We start from the raw sequence: 25,841 nt of genomic DNA on the forward strand, positions 1-25,841 counted from the left end.
TTTAGGGAGATTTGTCATCATAATAATACATAGTATTTTTTTTCAAATACGTAGTTTTCAAATACATTTTCAAATACACAGTTTTGAAATCTATGAAAACAATATACTCTAAATTTATTGTCTCTCAAAAAACTTAGAGTCAAAGTTGTGTGGCTACCAGCATTAAAAAATTTAAATTATTGTCTCGTATTTATCTTAACTATTTCATATTTTTGAGCTATTATTATCAATGTATTATAAATTGTAAACTGAGCAATGCTTTGTTCAATGATTTGAGACATTTCTTATTCAATAGGCCAGAAATTCAGTTGATATATCTTTGTTAAACTTGCATTCTGTGACCAAATAAACTAAATTGTTAGCTGTAGTATGTTTGTAAATTCTTTTGGATTTTTATTTTGATAAACATGTTGTCTGCAAATAATGAGACTAATATTTCTTCCTTAGCCATCTGTATTCCTTTTACTTATTTCATTTTACCTGATTACATAGCTAACACCACCAGTACAGTGCTGAATGAAAGTGGTAAGAGTGGACATCCTTGATTTTTCTCTGATCTGCTATTTATCATGAAGTATAATCGTAGTAGTGTATTTTTTGAATTTGACTTTACCAGTTTGAGAAAGCTACCTTATCTTTTTCGTTTTTTTTTCTTTTAACCAGGAATAGATGTTGAATTTTGTACAATGCTGCTTTTTATTTAGTTTGCTTTTATTTTTTGTTTTTTTTTTTTACCCGGAGTGGATGTTGAGTTTTGTGGAATGCTGCTTTGCATCTATTGAGATGATAATATGGCTTGATTTTCTTTTAGTTGATTGTTATGATGAATTATATTAATCTATGTTAAATGACAAAACAAACTTACATTCTTGTAATAAATTCCACTTTGGCACAATGCCATAACCTAATATATGTTTGCTAACAGTTTGTCTGTAGATATTTGTGTCTGTGTTCATGGTAGATATTGTTTGTATTGTTCTTTTCATATAATATCTCTGTCTGTTTTTTATATCAAGGTAATCCTGATCAAGAAAAATGAGTTCGGAAGCCTCTGTCTTCTGTAATGTGATGGATTTTGCATAGTATTTGTGTTTCCTTTATTGGCTGTTTGTTAGAATTCATACTGAATCATTTGACCCTGGCATTTTATTGTGAGAAGTTTTAAGTTACAAATTCAATTTCTGTAAATGATAAACAGCTATTGAGATTATGTTTCTTCTAGAATGAATTTTGGTAGTTTATGTCTTGTAAGAAATTTTCTCTTTTATATGTTCTCAAATTCTTTGGCATAGAGTAGTTTACATTATTTCTTTATTATGTCTTTAAAATCTGTGAGCGCTGTACTGATGTCTTTCTGCTCATTTGTAATACTGGTAATTTTGTTTTCTTTCTATTTTCTTGCTTGGTTTTTCTCTCTAGTGGGTTTGCACATTAGTGATCTTTACAAATATAGAGTTTTTAATTTAATTTATTTTTTTAGTCTTTAATTTCATGTAAGTTTTTCTTTATTTTTATTATATTTTCCTTATGCTTGCTTTCTTTTTACTTCTCCTCGCTCTTAAGGTGGAATTATAAATCAAATTGTTGATTTGAGACATTTCTTGTCTGTTAAGAGACGCATTTAATACTATAAATTTCATAATCACTTTTTAAATTGATTACCACATTTTTTTAATATATTGTATTTCTATATTATTCAGAAAAGACTTAATATAGCAGGCCTGAGACTGCTATCTTTAGAAAGACTTACGGTGTTGGCCCTTGGCTGGTCTCCGGGAGCTTGGATTTCTGGAGTGTTGCCACAGTTTCCTGCTTGATAATGACAGCTCATTGTGCCTAGACTGTTTTTCCCCCCCAGCAATATGGTTTACAATGTGCCAACAATGTGCCACCAACGCTGAGCCTCCGGTTTCCCTCTGGAACACTGGGATTTGGGTGTATGCTAGGCAGAGGTTGCCTACTGAAACAGTCCCAAATAAAAACCTTCCACACTGGGTCTCTGGACTTCTCTGGCCAAAACATCACAAACATATTGCTGGGGGAAGGGTACTCTGTATTACTCTTTGTGGGAAGATGAGAGCATAGGATGCCTGAGCATGGATTCTTCCAGACTACACCTGTGCCCTCCCTTATGACCATCCTGCATTTCCTCTCCGTGGTGAGTTCCATGAATCCTTTTAGCAAATCTGGAAATGTTGGCTGGGGACCCCAACATATGCGTTCACACAATTCAAAATATTTTCTAATTTTTCCTTTTGTTTCTTTCAAAGAATCATGGTTTCCATAGACTTGTGTAGTTTAGTTTCTAACTATTCAGATGTTCTATATATTTATTTCAAGTTAATTCCGTTGTTGATAGAAAATATACTTAGTAGATTTTTCTTTTTACATTTATATGATTTGTTTCATGGCCCAGAATTTTGAGTATGTTAGTGAGTGCTTTATGTCCTCTGTGCACACTTGAAGAGAATGTGTATTCTGCTATTTTTTGTTTGTTTGTTTGTTTGTTTTTGGTAATGGTTTTATAATGTCAAAAAGGTGGAAATTGTTTGACATTGTAGTTCATACCTACTATATATTTATTTTCTTTATACTTTTTCTATTAAGTACTGAGGAAAAATATTGAAATATTCAACTATTTAACTGTTGAATTTACTATTTCTTTCATTTCTGTTATTTTTTGCTTTATGTATTTTGAGGCCTTGTTGTTGTGTGCATACATTTTTCAGGAGTTTCTTTGTTTTCCTAATGAATTCACCCTATTAGTATTATCAATATCCCTGAAATATTTCTTGTTCTGAAGTTTATATACTGTATGATACTAATATAGCCACTTCAGCTTTCTTTTGATTAGTATTTACCTGATATATAGTCCTCCTTTGATTTATCAGTATCGTTATAGTTAAAGTGAACTTTTTGTGAACATAATATAGTTGAATCTTTTGCTTTTTTAATTCAAGATGATAACTTTTGCCTTTTTGGGAGATGTTTAGACATTTTGTATGATTCATTTTAGACCTGCCATCTTGTGAATTATTCTTTGTCCAATCTCTACATTGTTTTCTTTCTCCCCAAGTTTCTTGCTTTCTTTTTGATTAACTGAGCATTTTATGATTCCATTTTTAATATTATATGGTTTATTCTTGCTTTTAAATACACATCTTCAACTTGTCACTGTTCACTTTATACTATAATGTAATGTAATGTGATATAATGTAAGGTATTATAATACTATACTATTTTGTTTTCTTGTTATTCTGTTTTCTATTTAGTAATTAAAAAATGTCTTATAGTTTGCAATACTCTTACCTTGCTCATCTAAACGTTAGCTTTCTTTTTTGCTAGCTACTTTGAAGGATTTCTCTTTTTCTTTGGTTTTCAAAAGTTTCATGTATGCATGTTTAGTTATTTAGGGGGCTGGAAGGAGAGATAATTATTTGTTTGGATTCTCTGGGCATCTTAAATATTGTGGTTTGTTGTTTTTAATTACTTGTGGAAAAATTCCATTATTAACTCTCCACATATTCTTCTGCCTTTTACTTTCTCTTTTTTCTTCTGGAATCCTGATTGTGTATGTGTTACATTCTTTGATTTTTTTCCCACAGCTTTTGTATGCACTATTCTTTTTCTTTCATCCTTTCGTTTTTTTTTTTTCTCAATGTGATAAATATTGCCCTATCCTCAAGTTCTCTGATTCTTCCACTGTGGCTAGTTGGATAATGAGCACATTAAAGGAATTCTTCATTTCTGACGTTGTCATTTTAATAGCCCTGTCTGATATTTCCAACATCTGGGTAACATCTGGGTATGTTTTTGTGATTGCTTTACTTCCTGAAACTTATTTTTTTTTTTATTTGCTCATATTTTGTTTGTTTGTCTTGTAATCTTGATAAAATTCTACATACTGATTGGAGAGGAGGAGTAGAGAGTGAGGAACCCTGGGTACGTCTCTTCTGTGAGGGTATTATTATGAGGAGCTTGGCTATATCTAATTAGCTGAGCTTTTTTTTTTAATTACTGTTTTGCTGCTTTGGTCACCTTTAGAGTACCATGGATTTCCAATTCCTACAGTGGTAGATTGCTGTGCTGTTACCTTGTGCCTGTTGGGGGCCTCTGGTGCTGAAGAGCTTCCCTTTGTGTTTATGCTCCACTCTCAGATTTCTGCGGGACCACTAATGCTGTAATACAAAGGGAGTGGGTGCTCTCTCCATATTCTCAGTCCTTATAGCCACACACTGCTGTTGCTTGTTATTTGGTTCTGGGGTCTTGACGGTTGCGGGGGTATTACTTGGTTTTCCTGGGCCAGCTGCAGTTTCTATCAGGCCCTCTGAGTTTGGGCCTTAGGGATTGGGGTTTAGTGAATTGATTAATATGTGCCATCTGCACTTTGCCATGCTGAATGGGGATTTCTCCCCTGTCTCCCTGTCCCCAATCTTTATCGTGAGTATCAATGGAGGCCTTTCCTAAAGAACTTGGGAGGGAGTGTGTACTTCTTCTGTGTCTGGGGCTCCCAAATATTCTAAAATATTTGATTGGTTAAATTTACCAAAATTTTAGTCATTTTCTTCCACCTCTCCCTCTGATGCTCTACTAAAAATGAAACATTATTATTCTTATCTCTATTCAGTGGGGCTTGTTTGCTCTTTGGAATTCAGCTCCCTTTGTTGCCTTGCAAATTTAGTGCTTGGGCTCAAGTAATTTTGTAGTTTTATAGATTATCTCTTTTTCTTAAGGTGGGTGCAGTGTTTTCTTATGTCTATCTGTATCCTAAGCCAAAATTCTGTCAACAACAAAATCATAAAAACAACTCATCTCTTCCAATTTTGGACTCTTGTATTTTAGTTATTCTGTACTTTGGATCACATGAAACTGGGAGGTAAAATTCACACACAAGAACAATTATGCATAAAATTTTATGCATATAGGTGTATTAAAATGTCAGCTCTTCGGAATTCTGAAGAAGCTAGGAGTAGCAAATACACTGGCATCTATCAAATAGACTAAAAATTTAATGAATTTTTGAATAAACAAAGAAAATACAAAAAACAAACACAAAGCAGTATTTCCCCCAAAGTACCTCACTCACACACACAGGTGTCTATATAAAGTCTATGTATAGATTTTATTTTTAAACAAATAAACAAATTGAAAAACTGTAATTGATTATGTATTCATCCTGAATATGTTTAGTAAGTGTTGGCTTAAAATATGTCAAAATTATTTTTTTCAAACTGTCATGTTAATAAGTTACTGCTATATGTTCATAGAGCCATTATTATAAAATGTATTCCCCTAAGATCATGATGATTTTACTTTACTGGGCACTAACCTTTATTAATGCCCTACTCTGTGTGACAAGGAGATCAAAAAGTAAAGGTACAATGGATTGCTATATAACATTACATATGAAAAATCAAGATAGTCAAATGTCTATAGATTAAATGTAATTATACTATACCAACTGTTTCAACAACCTGAACTGGAGTTCCTACTACTATTAGTATTTATTTTTTGTTATGGGGTGGGGGGGTAATTTAGGCTGGAAATGCACACACATGGAATGTGTTGGATACAATATATTAGAAAGGGAAAAGACCACAGTATAATCAATGTGATTTTGCAGTGGATTTATCATTGAAATAATAGAGGTGATATACATTTAAGGTAAATATTAGAAACAAATAATGGGAGTTTTAAAACCTTGAAATGGAACTTTCTTTACACTCTGAAATAGTAACTTAAAAATACACTTATTTCTTTTTTAATAGAACATGGAGAAATTAAGCTATGAACCTGATGAGGAACAGAAACCTTTTGGTCAATGTTGTTATAGGTAGAGTGATATCATGTTATGTTGTCATTTTAAATGACTTTATGTGCAAATTACCTTTGGACTGACTACAAGATGAAATGCAAAGTTTTCATTAGTAAATTTGAAATGCTGTTTACTTTCTTTGCATTCCATTCTTCCCTCCTTTCATTTTTAAAATGTGACTGTTTCAGAGTGTCTTAGTTTGCCAGGGCTTCTATCATAAATACTACAGACAGGTTGGCTTAAACAATAGGAATTTGCTATCTTACACTTTTGGAAGCCAGAAGCCCAAAATGAAGTAGTAGTCAGGCTGTACTTTCTCTGAAGTCTGTAATTTTCTGCTGATGGGTTGCTGACAATCTGTCTCTGCCTTCTCACATTGTAAACTTTCTCCTTTGGTTTCCACCTGTGGAGATTTTGAACTTCTATGTTCAAATTTTCTGTGCTCATAAGGACTTTGTATTGGTTTGTTAAATGCTGCCAGAATGCAATCTACCAAAAATGGAATGGCTTTTAAAAACAGAATTTATTAAGTAACAAGTATACAGTTCAAAGGCCATAAAAATGTCCCAACTGAGGTATCCGGAGGCAGATACCTTGACTCAAGGAAGCCTGATTTCTGTCACATGGGAAGACATGTGGCTGGCATGATTCCATTGCTTCCAGCTTCTGATGCCAGTGGTTTCCTCTCTAAACATTTGTAGGCCTTTACTTAGGTCTTCCAGGATACAACTTTGGGTTCTTTCTTGCTTATCATCTCATGGGAAGACACGTGGCAATGTCTCCTGGGTTCTGCATCTCCAAATATCTGTGTCTAGGCATCCTCTCTCTGTGTTGGCACTTCATGCATCTCCAAATGTCTGCATCTCTATTGGCCTCCAAGCATCTGCATCTGAGGTTTCTCTAAAGTGCTTCCTCTTTTAAAGGACTGCAGTAAACTAATCAAGACCCACCTTGAATGAGCAAAGCCACATCTCCACCTAATCAAAAGGCCATACCAACAATTGAGTGGGTCAGTCTCCATGGAAACAATCTAATCAAAGATTCCTACCGTATAATATTGCATCAGCATTAAAGAATATGGCTTTTCTAGAGTACACAACACTTTCAAACCAGCACAGACTTGAATCATATTAGATTAATGCCCATCCTGCTTTAGTTTGGCCTTATCTTAATAGAATTTTTTTTTTTTTTGTATGCTGTATGGCAGGGTCACATTTCATTATTTTTCTATGGGAGTACCCCATTATTGCAGTACCATTTGTTGAATTTTTTGTTTGTTTTTGTTGGTTTCTTTGTTTATTTTGGAAAGTACATGGGCTGAAAATTGAACCTGGATCTCCCACATGGCAGGTGAGAATTCTACCAATGAACTACCCTTGCACCCCCTTGGAACAACTTTTAGTAAGGGAATTTATTTAGTTACAAATTTACCCTTCTTTGGAGGAAAGACAACTAGCTTTTATCGGAGTTTCTCTGTTTCCTGGAAAGGCCCACAGTGATGTCTGGGTTCTGGGTTCAAATGGCTTTCCCTGGGGACGATTCCTTTCTGTATCCCCAAACATCTGGGTTGAGTTGCAAGTACTGAGGTGTGAGTGCTGAGATGAGTTATGCTGAGCTGCTTGGACTGTGCTGTTGTCGTCTGATCCTCTCTTTTAAGCCTCCAGTCAATTAAATTAAAACGTCACTCATTGTGGAAGCCACTCCCCATGGTTGACTGCAGATGTAATCAGCCATAAATGAGTTTCACACGCTGATCATTTAAGTCCACAGTGGCAGAACTAGGCACTATCACAAGGCCATATTGACACCTGAACCTAACTACCACAGAAGCCATACATTAACCTGACTTAGTCTTTCTTTTACCTTAACTTTCCCCCATCAATAATAAGATGCATACCTTCTACTTGGCATTGTTGACACTTTTGACTATGGACGTGTGCTAACCTGTGCCTCCTTGTGTTTAATGGAACTTGTGTGTACAATTTGCTGCCTGGAGCTAAAGTCATTTGGGAAATGACTTTTAAAATATGGACATTCTGACCCATGCAGATTTTTTATGGGTGTAATTGTACATTAAATGCAATGTGTACTGACAAAATGATCCAGTTCTTTTGCTTATATCTAAATAGCACAATGGAAAGCATATTGGATGTGGTTAAGAGCCTTGAATCTTACACTTATATTCTCACTAATAAGTTATATGACCTGGGGTAAGTCCCTTATCTTATCTGCGCCAGAATTTCCTCTTCTTCAATGTCACTTTAATAAGGTTGAACATAGTTGGTAATATTGTTATTGCTTAGCATTATAAATTGAGCCCTTGGCCTGTGCTCATTGCTGGGTATAGAGAATTTGAAATTGCTTCAACCAAGAGCCCTGTCTTCCCTCACTCATAGTCTCATAGAAAAAACTGAAATGTAATCAAAATACTACCATGATCTTCTGGTATACTGGCTCTTTGGGGTGGAGGGACCGGGTTGTAGTGTTAAGTGATTTCTGTCGTATAAATAGTGTCATGATGGCTGATTTCAGGATATCACTGTGCTGGTTTGAAAGGATGTATGTACCATGCTTTAATCCTAATCCCATTTTGTAAAGGCAGCTATTTCTTCTAATCCCTATCCAGTACTGTATGTTTGAGACTATACTTAGATCATCTCTCTGGAGATGTGACTCAATCAAGAGTGGTTGTTAAACTGGGTTAGGTGGAGACATGTCTCCACCCATTTGGGTGGGTCTTAATTAGTTTACTGGAATCTTATAAAAGAGAACCACAAGCAAGAAAGCCAGGAGATTCAGAGAGCAGGTAATACTGTAGCACCATGAAGCAGAGTTCACCAGCCAGCGCTTTGGAGATGTAGAAGGAAGACACCTCCCAGGGAGCTTCATGACACAGGAAGCCAGGAGAGAAAGCTAACAGATGACATCATGTTCGCCATGTGCCCTTCCAGCTGTGAGAGAAACGGTGACTGTGTTTACCATGTGCCTTCTCACTTGAGAGAGAAACACTGAACTTCATCGGCCTTCTTGCACCAAGGTATCTTTCCCTGGTTGCCTTTCATTGGACATTTCTATAGACTTGTTTTAATTGGGACATTTTCTCAGCCTTAGGACTGTAAACTAGCAATTTATTCAATTCCCCTTTTTAAAAGCCATCCTGTTTCGGATGTGCTAGAACAATCACATTGAAAGAGCTCTCTTAAGCTGATAAAATGATCAGTTCAGTGAGATAATTGACTAAGGAAGAAGTGTAAAGTAAGGTAAAAAATGCAGCCTAAATACTGTAATCATTGCCTCCTGGGAAGCAGAGCTGAGTGCAGTCTAACAGCATTTCAAAGAACAATAGGAGTTTACCCTCTCACATTCCAAGTTCAATCTGTTAACCCTTTTTTTCACATTGGTCTCTTCTTGCCTATTATGTCTACATGATTGTTTAGTAAACCTCACATGTCTGTGATCTGTTTAGTTGCCCTTTGGGAAACTAGAAGATGCTCTTCAACTTACCGAAAGGTTTTGTTGCTAAGAAATATGTTCCTGGATATATGGTTTTAGGAAAACTGTCCCATTGCCTGTGATCTTTCTCTGCCTCCCTTTTCAATGGCATTTCTTTTTCTCAAAGCTCTGAAACTGAGAAGGTATCAGTCCTACTTATTATGCAAATGTGTGGGTTTCTTTCAAACAGCTGCTAAGTGATTTTCCACTTAAAGATCTTTTAACTTTTAATGTCATATTAGCAACTTTATAGTACAGTGAATGTCCACGAGAGTACAATACCTTTAGCAAAGCTATTGTTGAAATTTATAGAGACAATAATTTTATACATTTTCATTATATTAAGTTAAAGAACTTTATGAAATACTTGTGCCACACCTTTTATTAAGAATTAAAGAGGTCAGTTAGCATTCAAAATGTCTAATGGAAAAAATACTTTAGATGTCTGCTTATTTGTAATTTTACGTTTTCTTTGGTGCTTTTTTGATTTCCATGTGCCTTGTAGTTTGAATGAAAACCAATACTAAATCAAGAAAATAAAAATTATTATCTTTTCAATTTATACTTAATTCTTAACACTCATACCGGCCTAACCAAATGCTATTATTTTAAATGTGTCTGGATCAATCTTAAAATTCAACCCAATCTGAGGATTCCTTTTTATAGGTGAACATAGGAGAGAAGCTGACTTTTATAGTAAACACCAAAAAGAAGAAAAAGAGTCTGTGAGTAAACCAAAAGACCTCTGAAGATGAATAATTCGTGGAAAAAAATTCATGTTTCCTAAGGATCTGGGTGAAAGGTATTTCCATAAAGAAATATAGTTTTCCTAAGTTATTGCTACTATGCCAAGAGAGAAAAACCAATAAATTTTGAATGGAAATACTCATTATTTTCATCCTCTGTTTTGTATTTAATTTTAAGCTAAAGCAACATTTTATTTCATAACTTGTTTTTACCAAGAATACATATTTGTTTTGTACAAATCTCATGTTTTTTACCTGAATTTATCTAAAATTTTAGCCCTAAATGAATCATCTAATATGTATAGCTATAACAGATGTATAGATCTAGTTTTAATTTATTTACTTTTAAAAAGAGATGGAGTAGATCATATTTTAATATTTGACATGTCAAAAGCGAGACAATTTTGGTTTTTCTTTAAATGTATTAACAAATGAGATATTGAAGGACACTGAATTGGTCACCAAACCTGTTTAGTATGAACTATGGTGCAGATACTATTATAAGGATCTTATAAATATAAATTTATTTATTATAATAACTGTATAAGTAGCTATTATTATTTGTTTTACATGTGGGGAAACTGAGGCACAAAGAGGTTTAATGACCTTCCAGGGTTAGAACTAGTGTATCAGTTAGGGTTCTCCAGAGAAACAGAACCAAGAGATACACATACACACATACATACACACACATGCACACGCACACGCACTTTTATAAAAACTTATTTTAAGAAATTGGCTCTGACAGTCATGGGGTTGTGGGAACTGAGATGTTTGTGATTTGTAGGATAGGCCAGCAGGCTGAAAATAATGGCATGAGTTTATGTTGAAGTCTGGGGTATGAAATACGTAAAGGAAGCTGGTAGGCTGGAAACTCGCTCTTAAGGCCTTCAGCTGATTGAGTGAGAACCACCCGCATTATGGGGAGCAATCTCCCTTATTTAAGGTCAGCTGATTGCAGATGCTAATCACATCTACAAAATACCTTCAAGGCAACATCTAGGCTAGTGTTTGACCAAACAACTAGACACCAGAATTTAGCTAGGTTGCCACAGAAAATTAACCATCACAGCTAATAACTTTCATGGCTGAAATCTGAATCATGGCAGGCTTCTTCCAGAGTTCATCGTATTAACCACCACTTGATTCTGTTTCTGAAATAATGTTTCTACTTCTCTGCCTCCTGCTATTATAGCTTAGCTTTTCATGATCAAAATGCTTGTATCTAACTAGTGTTGACCTTGAGCAAGGTACTTTTAAGTTACATGAGCAAAGTGATTGCGTGGTCTCTTTAAGGGCAATCATCATCATCAAATAAGTGACAATGGCAGGCACTATTTAGAAACTGGGTAATGTTCATTCACATGCAGTATACTTCCCAGTTGGTAGTATCTGTTTTCTCTGGATCTAGTTTGTCTTCATCACTTGTTCTGTTTTTTTCTACCCATCAGTGGCACACGCACGTGTGCGCACCTGCACACACACTCATATACATACCCTTCCCTAACTTTTCCTTGGGTTATCACCTCCTCACTGAATAGCCATCTTCAAACTGGATAACATTTCAAGGAAATTTTTCCTCCTTTTCTTCCCTAGATTGTGAAGCAGGTACTTTTGCTTGATTGTCAGTTTTCTTATTTTGAAACCAAGGAATTTGAATCCCGCAGTCTATCTCTACATTTAACAAGAGTAATTATCTATTTATTGGCATAGCCCTAACTAGAACTTTAGTCTTCTCATTTCCTTGAGTTTTATTTTTAAAATTCATGGGAAATTTGCAGTGTGCTTCATAGTATAGGTGCTTGTTTTAAAGTTACTAGGTAAAGCAATTATTTTTTCCCATTTTAGGGAAGAATGGTGCTTTAAAGATAGACCATATGTAACTGGCTGCCTCATGTACATCCCCAGGTTATGGAGTTGTGTTAGCCACATCCTCACCCCTCAGATGTCTTCAGGCTCCAATTCATTAGAGTCTGTAAAAATATACAAAAGTGTCTGAGGATTGAGTTTGTTTTCTTAGGTTATTTCTGCCATTGTTTTCTCCCAGTTGTGAGTAAAATTGAGCATGCACTACAGTAAAATATAAATTAAGTAGTGTGCTAATGTAAAATATAAAATGCTATTCCAGTAGAAAACATCTTAAAATTGTGAAACTTATCACCTAAATGTGGTTTCCATTAAAGTCACCAGTTCGTGCTTTTATGTTTTATTTTTTAAGAGAAAAGTGGTGTGGAAGAGGCTTCCTCAAAGCAGCTGGCAATGATTGCTCTGACTAAATAGCTCCCCCTGTGATTCTTGCAGGGCTCAGTACTTCTCCATTTTAGCACCTATAATGACTATAATTTAGTTATTAATTTTGTAATTGGTAATTTATTAATGACATCTGTTTAGAGTGGAGACCTCAAGAGGTCAGGAACTGTGTTTTCTAAATCAACAGCTTTATTTCCAGGTGATTGGTTAATCAAGTTAATTGAATAATGACTGAAATAATTGAGATAGAAAACAATCTGACTTGTACATAATCTTATTCTGATACCATAGCTTAGGCAGTTAATATTTAAAAACACTCATGAAACTTAAAAACATGTCTGGCAAAGGGACTCCCCTAAGGAAAATAAAAGAACACAACCAGGGGGTCATTCTGAAGCTTGAAGCGCTTATGTTTCTGCTGAGTCTCTAGGGTACCTAGAGAAAGCTACCTAATGCTGGAAATGGTCTTTAAAAGTCTTCCACACATGACCATTTGGGCCTTGCTGGCCTGCTCAGCCATTTTCGGACACAGCATGGGGAATGGCTAGATTGTTCCTTCTGTGCCATTCTTTGAGGAAAATGAGTTCTTCTCTAGGAGGAAAGTCTGAACCTGCCAAACAATCCCTTAAGAAGCCAAAGTTACCAGAAGGTCATTTTGATATACCAGAGTGTTCCCATTTAGAGAAAGAGACCACTGGAAAGATTTCCAGATGATGTTAATCCAGTTAGGGGGAACCCAGAGGCCTAGAAACTACTCGATATGGAAATTGGAACAAAAAGGGCTTTTTATTGACTTTGAAGTCACATACTCTTTTTCTGAATACGTGCATCTGAATTCTTTTTTATTATTTTATTTCTTGCATACTTTAAGGCATCTGATTTCTATAATGTGTTTAAAAATATATGTGATGGCTTTGGAAGAAAATATGCTGCTGTAAATCGGGTAAGATAAAATACTACTTTAGGAAGTGCAACAGTAGCTGAGTGGTAGAATACTCCTTCTCTCCTGATTTCTGGTTTAACAGCTCATTCAAGTTCTGTAAGTCTTTCAGGCTTCTGCTGGAGCGTTTTCTGTCTGTATCTCCAAACGTCTGTGTCTGCTCTCTGTATTAGCTCTGACTCTCTCTCACTTTCTCTCCATGACCTCTTTTTAAGGACTCCAGTAAACTGATTAAGAGCCACCTTGAATGGGCGGGGCTTACATCTCCATGGGAATCATCTAATCAAAAGGCCCCGCTGACGATTGGTGGGTCACAGTTACAATGAAACAACCTAATCAACAGATCCCACCCACAATAAGTCTGTGCCCATAAGATTGGATTTAAAGAGTTTGGTGTTTGTGGGAATACATACTGTTTCAAACCAGCACACACTTCACAGAGTGGTTTGAGAGAATTAAATAAGTAAATATGTGTAAAGCACCTGGGGCAGATAATAACACAGACCTCTCATTAAATGTTAGCTATCCTTAAATCATAAATGTATTTTTCCTGGTCTTTAGACCCTGGGGGGAAAGTTTAAGAAACAGCAATTTGAAATACTTTAGTAGGAATTATTTTATATGAATGCAATATTTAAAAATCATTAGTTGAAAAATAGTGATTATTTGCTTGGATGAACTGAGCTGAAAGAGGTTAGTTTGTAAAACATCAAATTCAAGTACAGAGGGCAAATTTGAGAAAAGCAGAGGATAGAATCCACCAGCCTCATCAGATTTGATGACTCAGAAGCTCCTAAGTTATGGCCTCTTTTGTTTTTTTATTTTATTTTATTATTATTTTTTTCTTGTTTTTGGGTACGTGGTCCGGAAATCAAACCAGGTTCTCCCACATGAAAGGCGAGTATTGAACCACTGAACCACCTGATGGCCTCTTTTGATAACTAGGTCAGGAAAAGTCAAGCCCAATTTACAGATCTGAAATGAGGGAAAGACAGGAACTGCTGGGCTCCCTTAGGTGTCTTTTGCTACAGATTCTTGGCCTCAAGTAAATGCAGAGATTAGGCAGTCAGTCCCAGGCTACTCTTAAATTACTTAAGAAGAAATGGTTTGCAGACCCTATATTAAACAGGTTGCCCTGTAGTGATAATTGTTATGAAGTTGTGATACTATTTGAGAAGATTGTAAGGAGACCTATTTAAGAAAATAAATTAAAAAAAAAAAATTTTAAAGTCCATTCTACCCAGAAACATACTAACTAGTGTGTGAATAAGGTCTAGTCATTTGGCATTTATATCAGTTGTCTCTCTTAGTCATTGTTTTTCTATTTGCTGTTTATTGTGTATGTTGTTAAGTAATAACCACATTACTTTAAAAATATTCTATAATTTAGTCAGCCTCCAATTAGCCAAAATTAGTAAAAGTTTTTATTGAGTTAATTCAGCATACTACTTTAAATTCTTTTGTATTGTATAGTCTTGCTTGTGTTTTATGCTAGTCATTATCACATGTGATAGAGAAAAGACAATTTATGTACTTCAAAAGCTGATATAACAACCAGAGTTGTATTAAGGTAAAAGAATCTTTAAACTCTGTTAATAGTAGTGTTTTTCATGACAATTACCAAAGCATTGATGGCCTTTATGTCCATCAAATGTTAAGAAAAAAATCTGTGGACTCTCAATTTGGAACACAAAACATGATGTGGGCTGTATGGAAATGTGTTGCTCAGATCTCCTGCAGGAAGAACAGGTGCCTGAGAACAGCAGCTGGGGTTCCCAGGAACCTCTTTCTTGCTGGACAGTGGCGCTTCTAAAGTGCGTTTAGCTCAGCTTTCCCTGAGAATGGATGGCAGGAGAAGATGGCGCCAGGGTTAGGAAAGAGCCAGGAGATGGCCTCTCTGTGTGGGGTTGAAAGTTGCTATGTAGTAGTAGTGGGTTCCAATTTTACCCTCTCATCATTGCTTTTGGCCAGGTGGCATTTTTTTACTAGGTACTCTTTCTTTGATTGCTTGGCATTTTAAAGGTGAAGCTTATTAAATTATGCTTTAACTCATGATTTTTGTGCAAACTAGAGTGCTTTTGAAGAAATAAAAAATGGGAAGAAATACCACCTATTGCTAAGAGCAGTTAGATTTCTAAAGGAATAAAAGATTTTTTTTTTCTAACAGCATGTTTGTATTTTGTGGAGAATAAAATAACACCTTCGAACAGTGATAGAAATGGGAAGAACATGGTTCCTTGTTGGTAGAGAGAGGGGACTCAGATTATCTTAATGTAAGGCCCGTCATAATATGATTCCTACTTCACTCTGTGGACTCATTTCTCTATAGTTCCAAGAAGGAAGTTTGCCATTCTCTGGATGACGTATATTTCATATTTTCTTCCTCTTTGTTTGAGATAATCTGACTCCTCTCCTGTCACTTCCTTGACATCATTCCCTTTGGGCAACTCTGAGTATCTGGTGGGATTTTCTGATCCCTTAGGTTATTGCATGCTGTTGGCTCATGTACTTCTGTGAAGTAGATGTGCGCTTACTGTGCTTGTTACATGTACTTGGCTTATCGAATTATATTGAAATTGCCTCTGTTTGTTGATGTCTTGCAGGACCATGTAACTTGAAGGGGCATTTTCGTGTCCTTATGACGAAAGACAGTGCTAAATAAATAAATATATGCTGAACAAAGGAAGGAAAGAGATAATAGACTAAGTTGTTCCAGCTGCTGTTTTAATAACAGAACGTCCAGAGATACTACGTGTCACTTTACAAGATACTAAACATTCAGTTTTCAGTTTTTGAACCCAGATCCCAAGTCTGCAAGTCCATTGCTTATTTTCTTATAGCAGAGAGGAAACTTGATTGTCAGAATTTAACAGGGATTGACATGAATCCTCCTGGTGATCTGATATCTCAGAACTTCAGTAAGACATTTTATTTCCTCTATAGCTGAAGTTATAGTAATGCTTGTTCCCCACAAGTAGAATCATTACCCCCTTCTACATAGCATGGTTTTCGGAGCAGTTTAACCTAAAGGAATCCCAAGCTGGTTGGCTATTTACCTGAAAGTTCTTTGAATTGGCTTAAATATTTCTACTTTTTCATGAATCCTTATAATTACTTTATTTTTTTTCAAGAATCATTAATATTCAGGCAGGCAAGTGTTCTCTCATTTAATAGGGAGAGGAAACAAATGTAGAAAAAAAATGTAGAGGAAAAAAATGTAGGAAAAAAATCTATAGGGAGAGGAAATAAAATGTGCTCAGAGGCTCAACATATTTATTTGTTCTGAGATACTGTGCTCAGAAAAGAAAAAGGAAGTAGTGTCTTCGATTTTTTAAAATTATTTTTATTTGCAAATATATTCCCCATTATGTGATTCAGACTAGATTAAATAACAGTGTATAAATTTAAATAACTAAATCATACTTCGCGTGTAGAAGTTAACATTTAACAAATGTTATGATTGTGGTTGCCATGGTTAGTTAAAAATGGAAGATAGTAGAAAAAATGCATAAGGATATATCTGGACACTTCAGATGAAATAGGAAGGAATCAGTTTGCCAGTGGTGGAACCTAAATTTAACAACTTTTAAAATAGCCTATACATTCTGAAAAGCCATCAGTAATTCTGTGAAAGATCCTGGGGAGATTCTTTCATTAGTAAGAGAAACATTTGCTTCTTCCTTAAATAGAGGCTCATTCTTTTATCAGAGAACATAAAATGCAAAATGTGGTACTGTTCTAATTAAAACACAGATTGTGTTGGTTAAAGAAAATGTCCTTGGCATTCCTGAAAGATGGAACAAGTTAGAAAAACCAATAAGTGGTTAGTATTTGTGCTGGTTTGAAAGGATATATGTCCCCTAGAAAAGCTGTGCTTTAATCAAAATTCCATTCCCTATTCAATACTGTATATTTGAAACTGTAATCAGATCATCTCCCTGGATGATGTGATTTAGTCAAGAGTGGTTGTTAAATTGGATTAGGTGACGACATGTCTCCACCCATTTGGGTGGGTCTTGATTAGTTTCTGAAGTCCTATAAAAGAGGAAACATTTTGGAAAATGGGAGATTCAGAGAGAGCAGAGCAGAATAACATAGCTACGAGAAGCTGAGAACCCACAAGCCAGTGACCTTTGGAGATGAAGAAGAAAAACGCCTCCTGGGGTGCTTCATGAAGCATGAAGCCAGGAGAGAAAGCAGAAGATGCCTTGCTCTCCATGGGCCCTTCCAGCCGAGAGAGAAACTGTTGACTGTGTTCACTATGTGCCTTTCCAGATGAGAGAGAAACCCTGAACTTCATTGGCCTTCTTGAACCAAGGTATCTTTCCCTGGATACCTTTGATTGGACATTACTATAGACTTGTTTTAATTGGACATTTTCTCAGCCTTAGAACTGTAAACTTGCAACCTATTAAATTCCTCTTTTTAAAAGCCATTCCATTTTTGGTATATTACATTCTGGCAGCTACCAAACTAGAACAGTATTTTTTAAAGTTTACTAATAGGAGCAATATTTTATAGAGTATTCCTAAACATAATAGCTTTTCTCTAATAATTTGTTGATTTAAATGGAAAAATTACTTTTTAGGTGCTCGATAAATGAGTGAAACAGTGGATTATTGTGGTCTATATTTTCACAGATAATTTTCTGATAAACTTGGAAAGGTTTTTTGTGCTTAACATTGTGTTAGGCACTTTGGAAAATGCAGAGGTGGTAGAAAATATGGTCCTCATCCTCCAAGAGGTTTCAATTTAAACTTTTATGAAATCACAGCAAATGATGTAAGAGAAATATAATTAAACATTCAATTAGAAGGTCCTAGAAATGCTGTAGGAGTTAAGAGGAAAGGAGTGCTATAAACCTGGACTGGTTGTATAAGGATTGTCTGGGGAGGTACTGCAGGACCAAATTGTAAATTCTGAAGATATCAAAGGGAAAACAATAGCGTGGCTTGGTGGCTGGTTTATCACCTTCAACACACATTCCTTTGCCTTCTCGTAGACCTCTCTGTTCCTGAACTTCTCCACTTTCCCACGTTTATGAATACTCTCACTTCCTCTCTTACACAGTATGAGCCACATTTGAACTGCTGCTTCTCCACAAGAACTCTCAGCCCCTTCAATTTGTCTCTTGTGCCATATTCTCCATATACACTCATTACTTAAAAGAGAGCTGCTTAGGCCGTTTGTCAAAATTTATACTTACTTTACACAAAGATAGTATATAAAATACATTTTATGTATAAAAATATATTTTCTTTTTACCCTCTTATACATATGCCAGGTACTAGAAGGGAAAAATGACATAAAAATATATGCTGCAAAGGGATACACTGGAGAACTCTAAGGATTAAATGAAGCATAAAAAGGATAGAAAGGATCTGAAGCCATTTACAGTAGTTCCTGAAGGTAGGAGTTTATTATAGCAAGTAATTGACATTCACAGTGATGATCCAGGCATAAAGAAACACGTGTTTATTACTGTTTTTAAAAAGTTAAGTAAGTGTGTAATATGTTCTAGAAAGATTCTCATCCAGATGGTTATTAGAATAAATATGGGTCCAGGACACAGTCTTTTCTGTGTATCCTCTTTGGATTTTCCAACTATAAAACCACAATACTCCTTGCTTGTCTCAACATTAATGGATCTTGCAGTGAAGTCAAGGTAAGTAGTTATAAGGTTCGTGAGAAAGTGGAAATATGTGTGCATTTGCATAGAGGATTTTTTTGCATTATCTCCACCAGTACTCACAGCAACCCTGTGGTTGTAGCGAGGATGCATATTTTTACCTGTTTTCTGTAGATGAGGATGCTGAAGCAAGAAAAGATTAAGTAGAATATCTTCTAGAGATTAAGTAGAGCATTTTACAGCAAATAAGTAGTGCATTATCTAACAAACACATAATTGTGAGTTTTATGATTTAATAAGCATATTCTTGGAGATTTCTATACCTTATCTCAAATGGCAAAAAGAAATTCAAGTCTGTCATGTTTGGGATATGAGTTTATCCTACTTACAAGTTTGTAAGTTATGAGCTATCCTGTTTGTTACTGTTTCCTGGATACTGGTAGATGACATGAGAATCCTGGGTTAGAGACAAAGGACTTTATTACTGACTGGCCCACAAGCAGCATGGTCTTGAGCATATTTGCAGGAGTCTTGTATGCCAGTTCCCACAGGACAGTGCACAGAGCCAGATGACACCTGCATATGGTGGATTGTTATAGGAGAGGCACATGGGGCTTGGGAAATTTGCTGCTTTCAAAGTAAGCAAGGTGCAAATCAACTCTCAAGGTTTGCAGAAACAATTCTGGAAAATAAACTAGGATAAAAAGTGACCAGGCCCTTGCCATCTTGATATACTTCATAAAATGCATAGGAACAGAGAGAAACATGGAGTGATGTCTCTCCCAACAAAATTGAGGTCGTTTAATTCTAAAGCCAGAATTCCATTATTGCTTCAAATTGATTTTCTACAACTATTTAGTCTTCTAGAAATATTTCCACTTGAAAATCGTATTCCTCTGTACTCCTTTAGCATTAAATGCCCTAGCTCTAAACTTTTATCTGTCTGCTGATAACCTGTGTCCTCAACTTTAACTCTCAAAGTTCGCTTACTAATGTTAGTTCTTATTAGTGAGACCATACAGTGCTTGTCCTTTTATTTCAAGCACATTTTACTCAGCATAATGTCCTCAAGGTTCATCCATGTTATTGCATGCTTCCTGACTTTATTCTGTCTTACAACTGCATAATATTTCAAGGTGTGTATATATATATATACCACAATATGTGGTATATGTATATATATACCACAATTTCTTTAGCCACTTGTCTGTTGATGGACATTTGGGCTGTCTCCATCTCTTGGGAATTATGAATAATGCTGCTATAAACATCAGTGTGCAAATTTCCAGTTGTGTCTTTGTCTTCCTCTGAATATTCATCTAGTAATGGGTTTGCTGGATCATTTGGAAATTCTGTACTTAGTTTCTGGAGAAGCCACCAAACTGCCTTTCAGAGCAGTTGCACCATTCTATGTTCCTACCAGTAGTGGATAAGTGTGCCTCTTTTACTAATGCTCTCCAGCACCTGCCATTTTTATTTTTTTTTTGGCAATAGCCATTCTGGTGGTTGTCAGATGATATCTCACTGTGGTTTTGATTTTCATTTCCCTAATAGCCAATGACTTTGAGCATCCTTTCATATGTTTTTGAGCCACTGTACTTCCTCTTTGGAAAAGTGTCTATCCATGTTTTTTACCCATTTTTTAGTTGGATTGTTTGTTGTTGTTGTTGTTGTTGAGTTGTAGGATCTCTTTATATATTCTGGATATTATACCCTTATCAGATATGTGGTTTCTAAATATTCTCTCCCATTGCATAGGTGGCCTAGGATTGATTGTAAAGACCTGGAAATGGATAGCATAAACAGTTTCTTATGGTAGCATAATATTGTTAGCACATAGAACAAAGCTGAGTGTGAGTATGATTGATTGAGGATGGTTGGGGCCACGTAGACACCAAAAAGAAAATTAGAGGATAAAGACTGTAACAATAACTTAGTGATGCCTAGAGTGAACAATGATGATGATTAAATGCCCCATTTAGATTGTGATGGTGAAGGCATGTCTATGTGATTATACTGGAAACCATTTATTTTTTATTTAGATTAGATTGTATGGTGTGTGGAATAAAACTGTTTAAAAATGAACAGGGAGGTACAAGTGCTGGAGAAAATGTGGAGCGGGAGATGTACCTGTTCATTCTTGGTAGTGCAGTAGAGTGGTGTAGTCCTCCTGGAATGGTGTGGTGACTCCACAAGAGGCTAGGGGTGGGGCTGCCATATGATCCTGCAAGCCCTTATTTGGGTGAATACTTGGAGAAACTGAGAGCAGGGAATGGGCAATTGCACACTGGTGTTTATGGTGGCAATGTTTGAAAATTGTAATGGATGGAGATGACCTATGGGGACCTTGACTAATGAATGGAAAGGCATAACTGTGGTGTATACGTACAATGGACTATTGAGCAGCTATAAGATGTAATGAAGTCATGAGGCATGCAACTAAGTGAATGAAACTTGAAGACAGTAAGTTGAGTGAAATAAGCCAGAAATGAAAAGACAAATATTATCATGCCTCACTAATATGAACTAATTATAATGTGTGAACTCTGACAATTGAATTTGAAAGCATAGGCTATTAGGGGAATGCTTATTGTAAAGGTTCTTAGATTGTAAAGTCTTATAACAGTCATGTCCACTCTAGAGTTATAACTGCTATTTCTAAATTCTGAGATGATGAGCTCTTTGTGTATAACCTGGTCATTCCATGAAACTTTGGATATTTGTGTGCCACCTGAGACAGCAGCTAAAGTTCTTCAGCTATGAAAGTTGGCAATACCCCATAGAGCAACTATTAAAAACACCAAAAAAGTGATCAGATTTCAGTTGGATATATAAATGAGGCTTATCTGGGCAGGACTGAGGTAAATCAGATTAAAAAGCAAAGGATGATATTGACTGTATTTTAAAACTTCAACTTCTGTTTGAGGCCAAAGGAAGAGATGTTTATCTGGTGCAAAATTTATATTTACTGTTATACACTGTCTAATTTAACTTTGTATGGTCAGCTTATTCAAATGCCATAATTGCATGGAACTGTGAATAGAAACTTAGATCTTACTGGTTTGTATAGGTTGGTGTGATGCCCCAGTGCATCCCAGAGTAAGCTAGGCAGAAAATTAGAAAGTATTTGCAAAGTCCCTTTGATGAATTGGGAAAAAGGTAGTAATACTAAACTTCCCCCCTGGGGAAGACCTTATATTATCACAAGCATTTCGGGTACTGCCAATTTGATGGACTTGCCCTTGATCTTGGGTCTTTCCTTAATGAAACTTTTACCTGCAAAGGAAAAGCTAAGCCTACTTAGGATCATGCCTAAGAGTCACCCCTCTCCACCCCCGAGAGAACCTCTTTTGTTGCTCAGATGTGGTCTCTCTCTAAGTCAATTCTGCAGGTGATGAATCTACTGCCCTCCCCCCAAATGAGACATGATTCACAGGGGTGTAAATCGCCCTGGCAGTGTGCGACATTACTCCTTGACATGAGCTGGCCCTGGCATTGTGAGATTGAGAAAGCCTTCTTGACCGAAAGGGGGAATATAAATGAAATAAAAAGCTTTTGTGGTTGAAAGATTTTAGAAAGAGTTGAGAGGTCTTTCTGGGGGGTTATTCTTATACAGTACACAGATACCTTTTTTCAGAAACTCTTAAACTGTGATCCAGGAGGCTTGATTCTTCACGATGATTGGATAACTATAGAGCTTTCAGGGTGTGAATGTGTGAGTGTGAAAACTCTGTTACTGACACTCTGTTTATCCAGTGTATGGACAGATGAGTAAGGGGGAAAAAAAGACAAAAATAAATGAACAGTAGGGGGGTGGGGGTTATGGAATGCTTTGGGTGTTCTTTTTTATTTTATTTTAATTTTTATCCTTATTTTTGTTGTTTTTGGAGTAATGAGAATGTTCAAAAATCGATCGCAATGATGAATGCACAGTTTTATGATGATGCTGTGAACCACTGTACAATTTAGATGATTATATCTCAATTAAAAAAAAAGTCATTGAAGTAAAAAAATTGTGTTACTGACATTCCTATCCATATTATCTATAGTGAGAGTTAGGTACTTTCAACAGCCCCAGATTCCTAGTTGACGCCATCCTAAGTTCTGCCTTGCAGTAGTGAGTGGCAACTGCCTTTCTGCTAGCAAATGCTTACCAACAATGAAGGCTTGCCGGGACTGTGGACGAGTCACCTTTTCTTTCCTCATTGTTCCATTTAGCTTTTGCAAGTGTTTGGAAGGAAAGTAAAGAAAAGTGTTAAGATGGAGAATAATATTAAAGTTTTATTTTTGGTTTACCTGAACCTCTGACTCACTACTCATTTCATGATAGCATTCTTCTCATCTTTAGAATGTGAACATGACTGACAAGTAAAAGTGATTATACTTTATCTTTTTTACTGGGAGGGGGTGATACTTTACTTAAAATACTTTTAAAATTTACTCTTATTAACAGTATGTGTTGATGAGTGTTCTTTATTATGTAACAATGAAAACAATGATGCTATACACTTCCATTAGCCTAAGAAGTCCCTCATGCCCCTTTGCAGTTAATCCGTTTCCCCCACATCCTAGCCACAGTTTAGCTCCTTTGTGGCCCTATAGTTGCACCTTTTCCAGAATGTTATGAAAATAGAATCTGACAGTATATAGTGTTTTTTTTTTAATGCAATACTTTCGACATGCAACCATGAGGTTGAGTGTAGTGCTGAGTTGTATTCCATTTAATGGATATATCACCACTTGTGTATCTTTTAACAGTTGATGGGCAGCTTTGGCTAATTATGAGTAAAACTGCCATAAACTTCTATATACAGGTCTTTATGTAGACATACATTTTCAAGTATTAAGTATGTTTTTATAATGCATAGGAAACCACCAACTTGCTTTTCAAAGTGCTTTAACATTTTATATTCCCAATAACAATATATGGGTGTTTCTATGTGTATTCTATATATATATCCAGTTTTTACTCTGAATCTTTTCCAGTATTTGGCATTTCCAATCCATTTAATCTTAGCTGTTAACATTGTATCTTATTTTATTGTACATATTTTGTTTCATTTATCTCTAAGTTTATCTCTAAGTAAGTATCTCATATAGTTCATTCTATTTTAAATATTATTTTTTAATTTTAGATTTTAATAGTGGCAGCTCACTGTAGTCTTAATTTGAATTTCTTAATGGCTAATGATGGTACACATCTTTTCATATGTTAATTTCTACGTGGATAACCTCTTTGATGAAAATTCTTCAATTTTTTTCCCCTTTTCTGGGTCTTTGGTTTTTTCATAATTGAGTTATCTTTCTTTTTATATTCTAGATGAAAGTTCTTTATCTGGTAATCATTTGACTGTTTTATTGGGTAGTTGGTCCTCTTAATTTTTAGTTATACAAATCATCTCTACATTCTGATTGATAGACTTTTATCAGATGTGTATCATGCACTATTTATTCCAGCCTTTTTCTTGTCTTTTCATTTCTTTTACAAAGCCTTTCTCAGAGAAGACATTTTTGATTTTGATAAGTTTCAGTTTATCAAAATTTTTTCTGCTCTAGTTCCAGCTTTTTTGTGTCTTAGCTAATAAGTATTTGCTCAGCCTAAGGTAACAACATTTCTTTGTTTTCTTTAGGTTTTTTAGTTTTAATTCTTTTAAGACTGTAATTCAGACTGAGGTACTTTTTGTATAAATGGATTGAAGTTCATATTTTTATTATGGGTGTCCTGTTGATTCTGTGCCTTTTTTTTTAAACTATCCTTTCTCCATTATATTTCTTTGGCACCTTTATTAAAAATATATTATCTGTATATGTTTGGGTCTATATCGAAACTCAGTTTTTTCTATTTGGTTGATATATGTGATTATACTTATGCTAGTACCACACTATATTATTTACTCTAGCTTTACAATGAGTTTAAAAATCACTTCATGTGAGTCATTCAAATTATTCAATACTTTAAATAATTTTCATTTTAAATGCCAATTTTCAATTTCAAACATATTCATTACTATTTTGAGTATTTTAGTTCCTCTGCATTCCATGTATGCTTAGAACCACTTTTTCCATTTCTAGAAAAATGTCTTATTGGGTTTTAATTGGGATTTTGCTAAAATTATAGATCAATTCTGGAAGAATTGATATCTTAATAATACTTGAGTTTTCCAACCTAAGAACTTGATGTGTTTCTCATTTAGGCCTGTTTCAAATTCTGCCAGCAATGTTTTGTAATTCTATTGTACAAATCTTTTACATATTTTATATTTATCTTCAAGTATTTCTTACACTTCATCCTGTTGTAAATGTTGTTTTTTAAAGTTCGGTATTCAAATTGTTGTTTTTAACATGGAGAATGTAGCTGATTTTGCCTGTTTTCCTTGTATCTTATGACCATGCTGAATCCACTTATTAGTTTAAATAACTTTATTTTTAGATTCTTTAGGATTTCTTTGCAGATAGTCATGTCATCTGGGATAAAACAGTTTTGCTTTTACCTTTTCAAACTATATGATTTTATTATTATTATTATTATTATTATTATTATTATTTGCTAAATTTCCCTGGCTAGGCTCTCCTATAAAATGCTGAATAACAGAAGCTGGAGAGGATATCCGAGTCTTATTCCTTATAGTAGGGGTAAATATTTGAGTCTTTCATCATTAGCTATGATGTTAATTGGGTGGATTTTCTTTATCATTTTGAGCAGTTTTTTCTTTCTATTTCAAGTTTTCTGAGAACTTTCATCATAAATGTGTTGAATTTTGTGGAAAACTTATTTTGTTTCTGTTGAGACATTTATAGAGTTTTATTTATTTTATTCTGATATACTGAATTGCATAGATTTTCAAATGTTTATGCAAACTTGCTATACTGGTATAGTTCTCAACTGGATGATATATAATTAGTCATTGTTTCCTGTTTGTTCCATGAGTTCTCTTCCTCTTTTCTTGCCTTTTTTGGTTTCAGTCTTTT

The 25,841-nt window shown here is 35.2% G+C and overlaps 1 protein-coding gene across 15 annotated transcripts in view; it reads left to right on the top strand.

Annotated features, from left to right (window-relative positions):
* The window catches only part of SNTG2 (syntrophin gamma 2), a 484,887-nt gene that overhangs the window by 25,637 nt on the left and 433,409 nt on the right, over positions 1 to 25,841 (top strand). For 6 of the 15 annotated variants that reach the window (XM_077153051.1, XM_077153046.1, XM_077153050.1 and 3 more), the window contains exons 1-2: positions 7,269 to 10,109; positions 18,528 to 18,652. The exons of 2 other annotated variants lie outside the window; for them this stretch is intronic. In XM_077153051.1, the coding sequence (XP_077009166.1) occupies positions 18,598 to 18,652 (55 nt within the window). In that variant the 5' untranslated portion in view covers positions 7,269 to 10,109; positions 18,528 to 18,597. Of the gene's footprint in view, positions 1 to 7,268; positions 10,110 to 18,527; positions 18,653 to 25,841 lie in introns of those variants that run through there. 7 more of the 15 variants (XM_077153055.1, XM_077153054.1, XM_077153044.1 and 4 more) reach the window with 6 other exon arrangements.

The sequence above is a fragment of the Tamandua tetradactyla genome, chromosome 3 (genome assembly GCF_023851605.1).
Source record: "Tamandua tetradactyla isolate mTamTet1 chromosome 3, mTamTet1.pri, whole genome shotgun sequence".
Classification (NCBI taxonomy): Eukaryota; Metazoa; Chordata; class Mammalia; order Pilosa; family Myrmecophagidae; genus Tamandua; species Tamandua tetradactyla.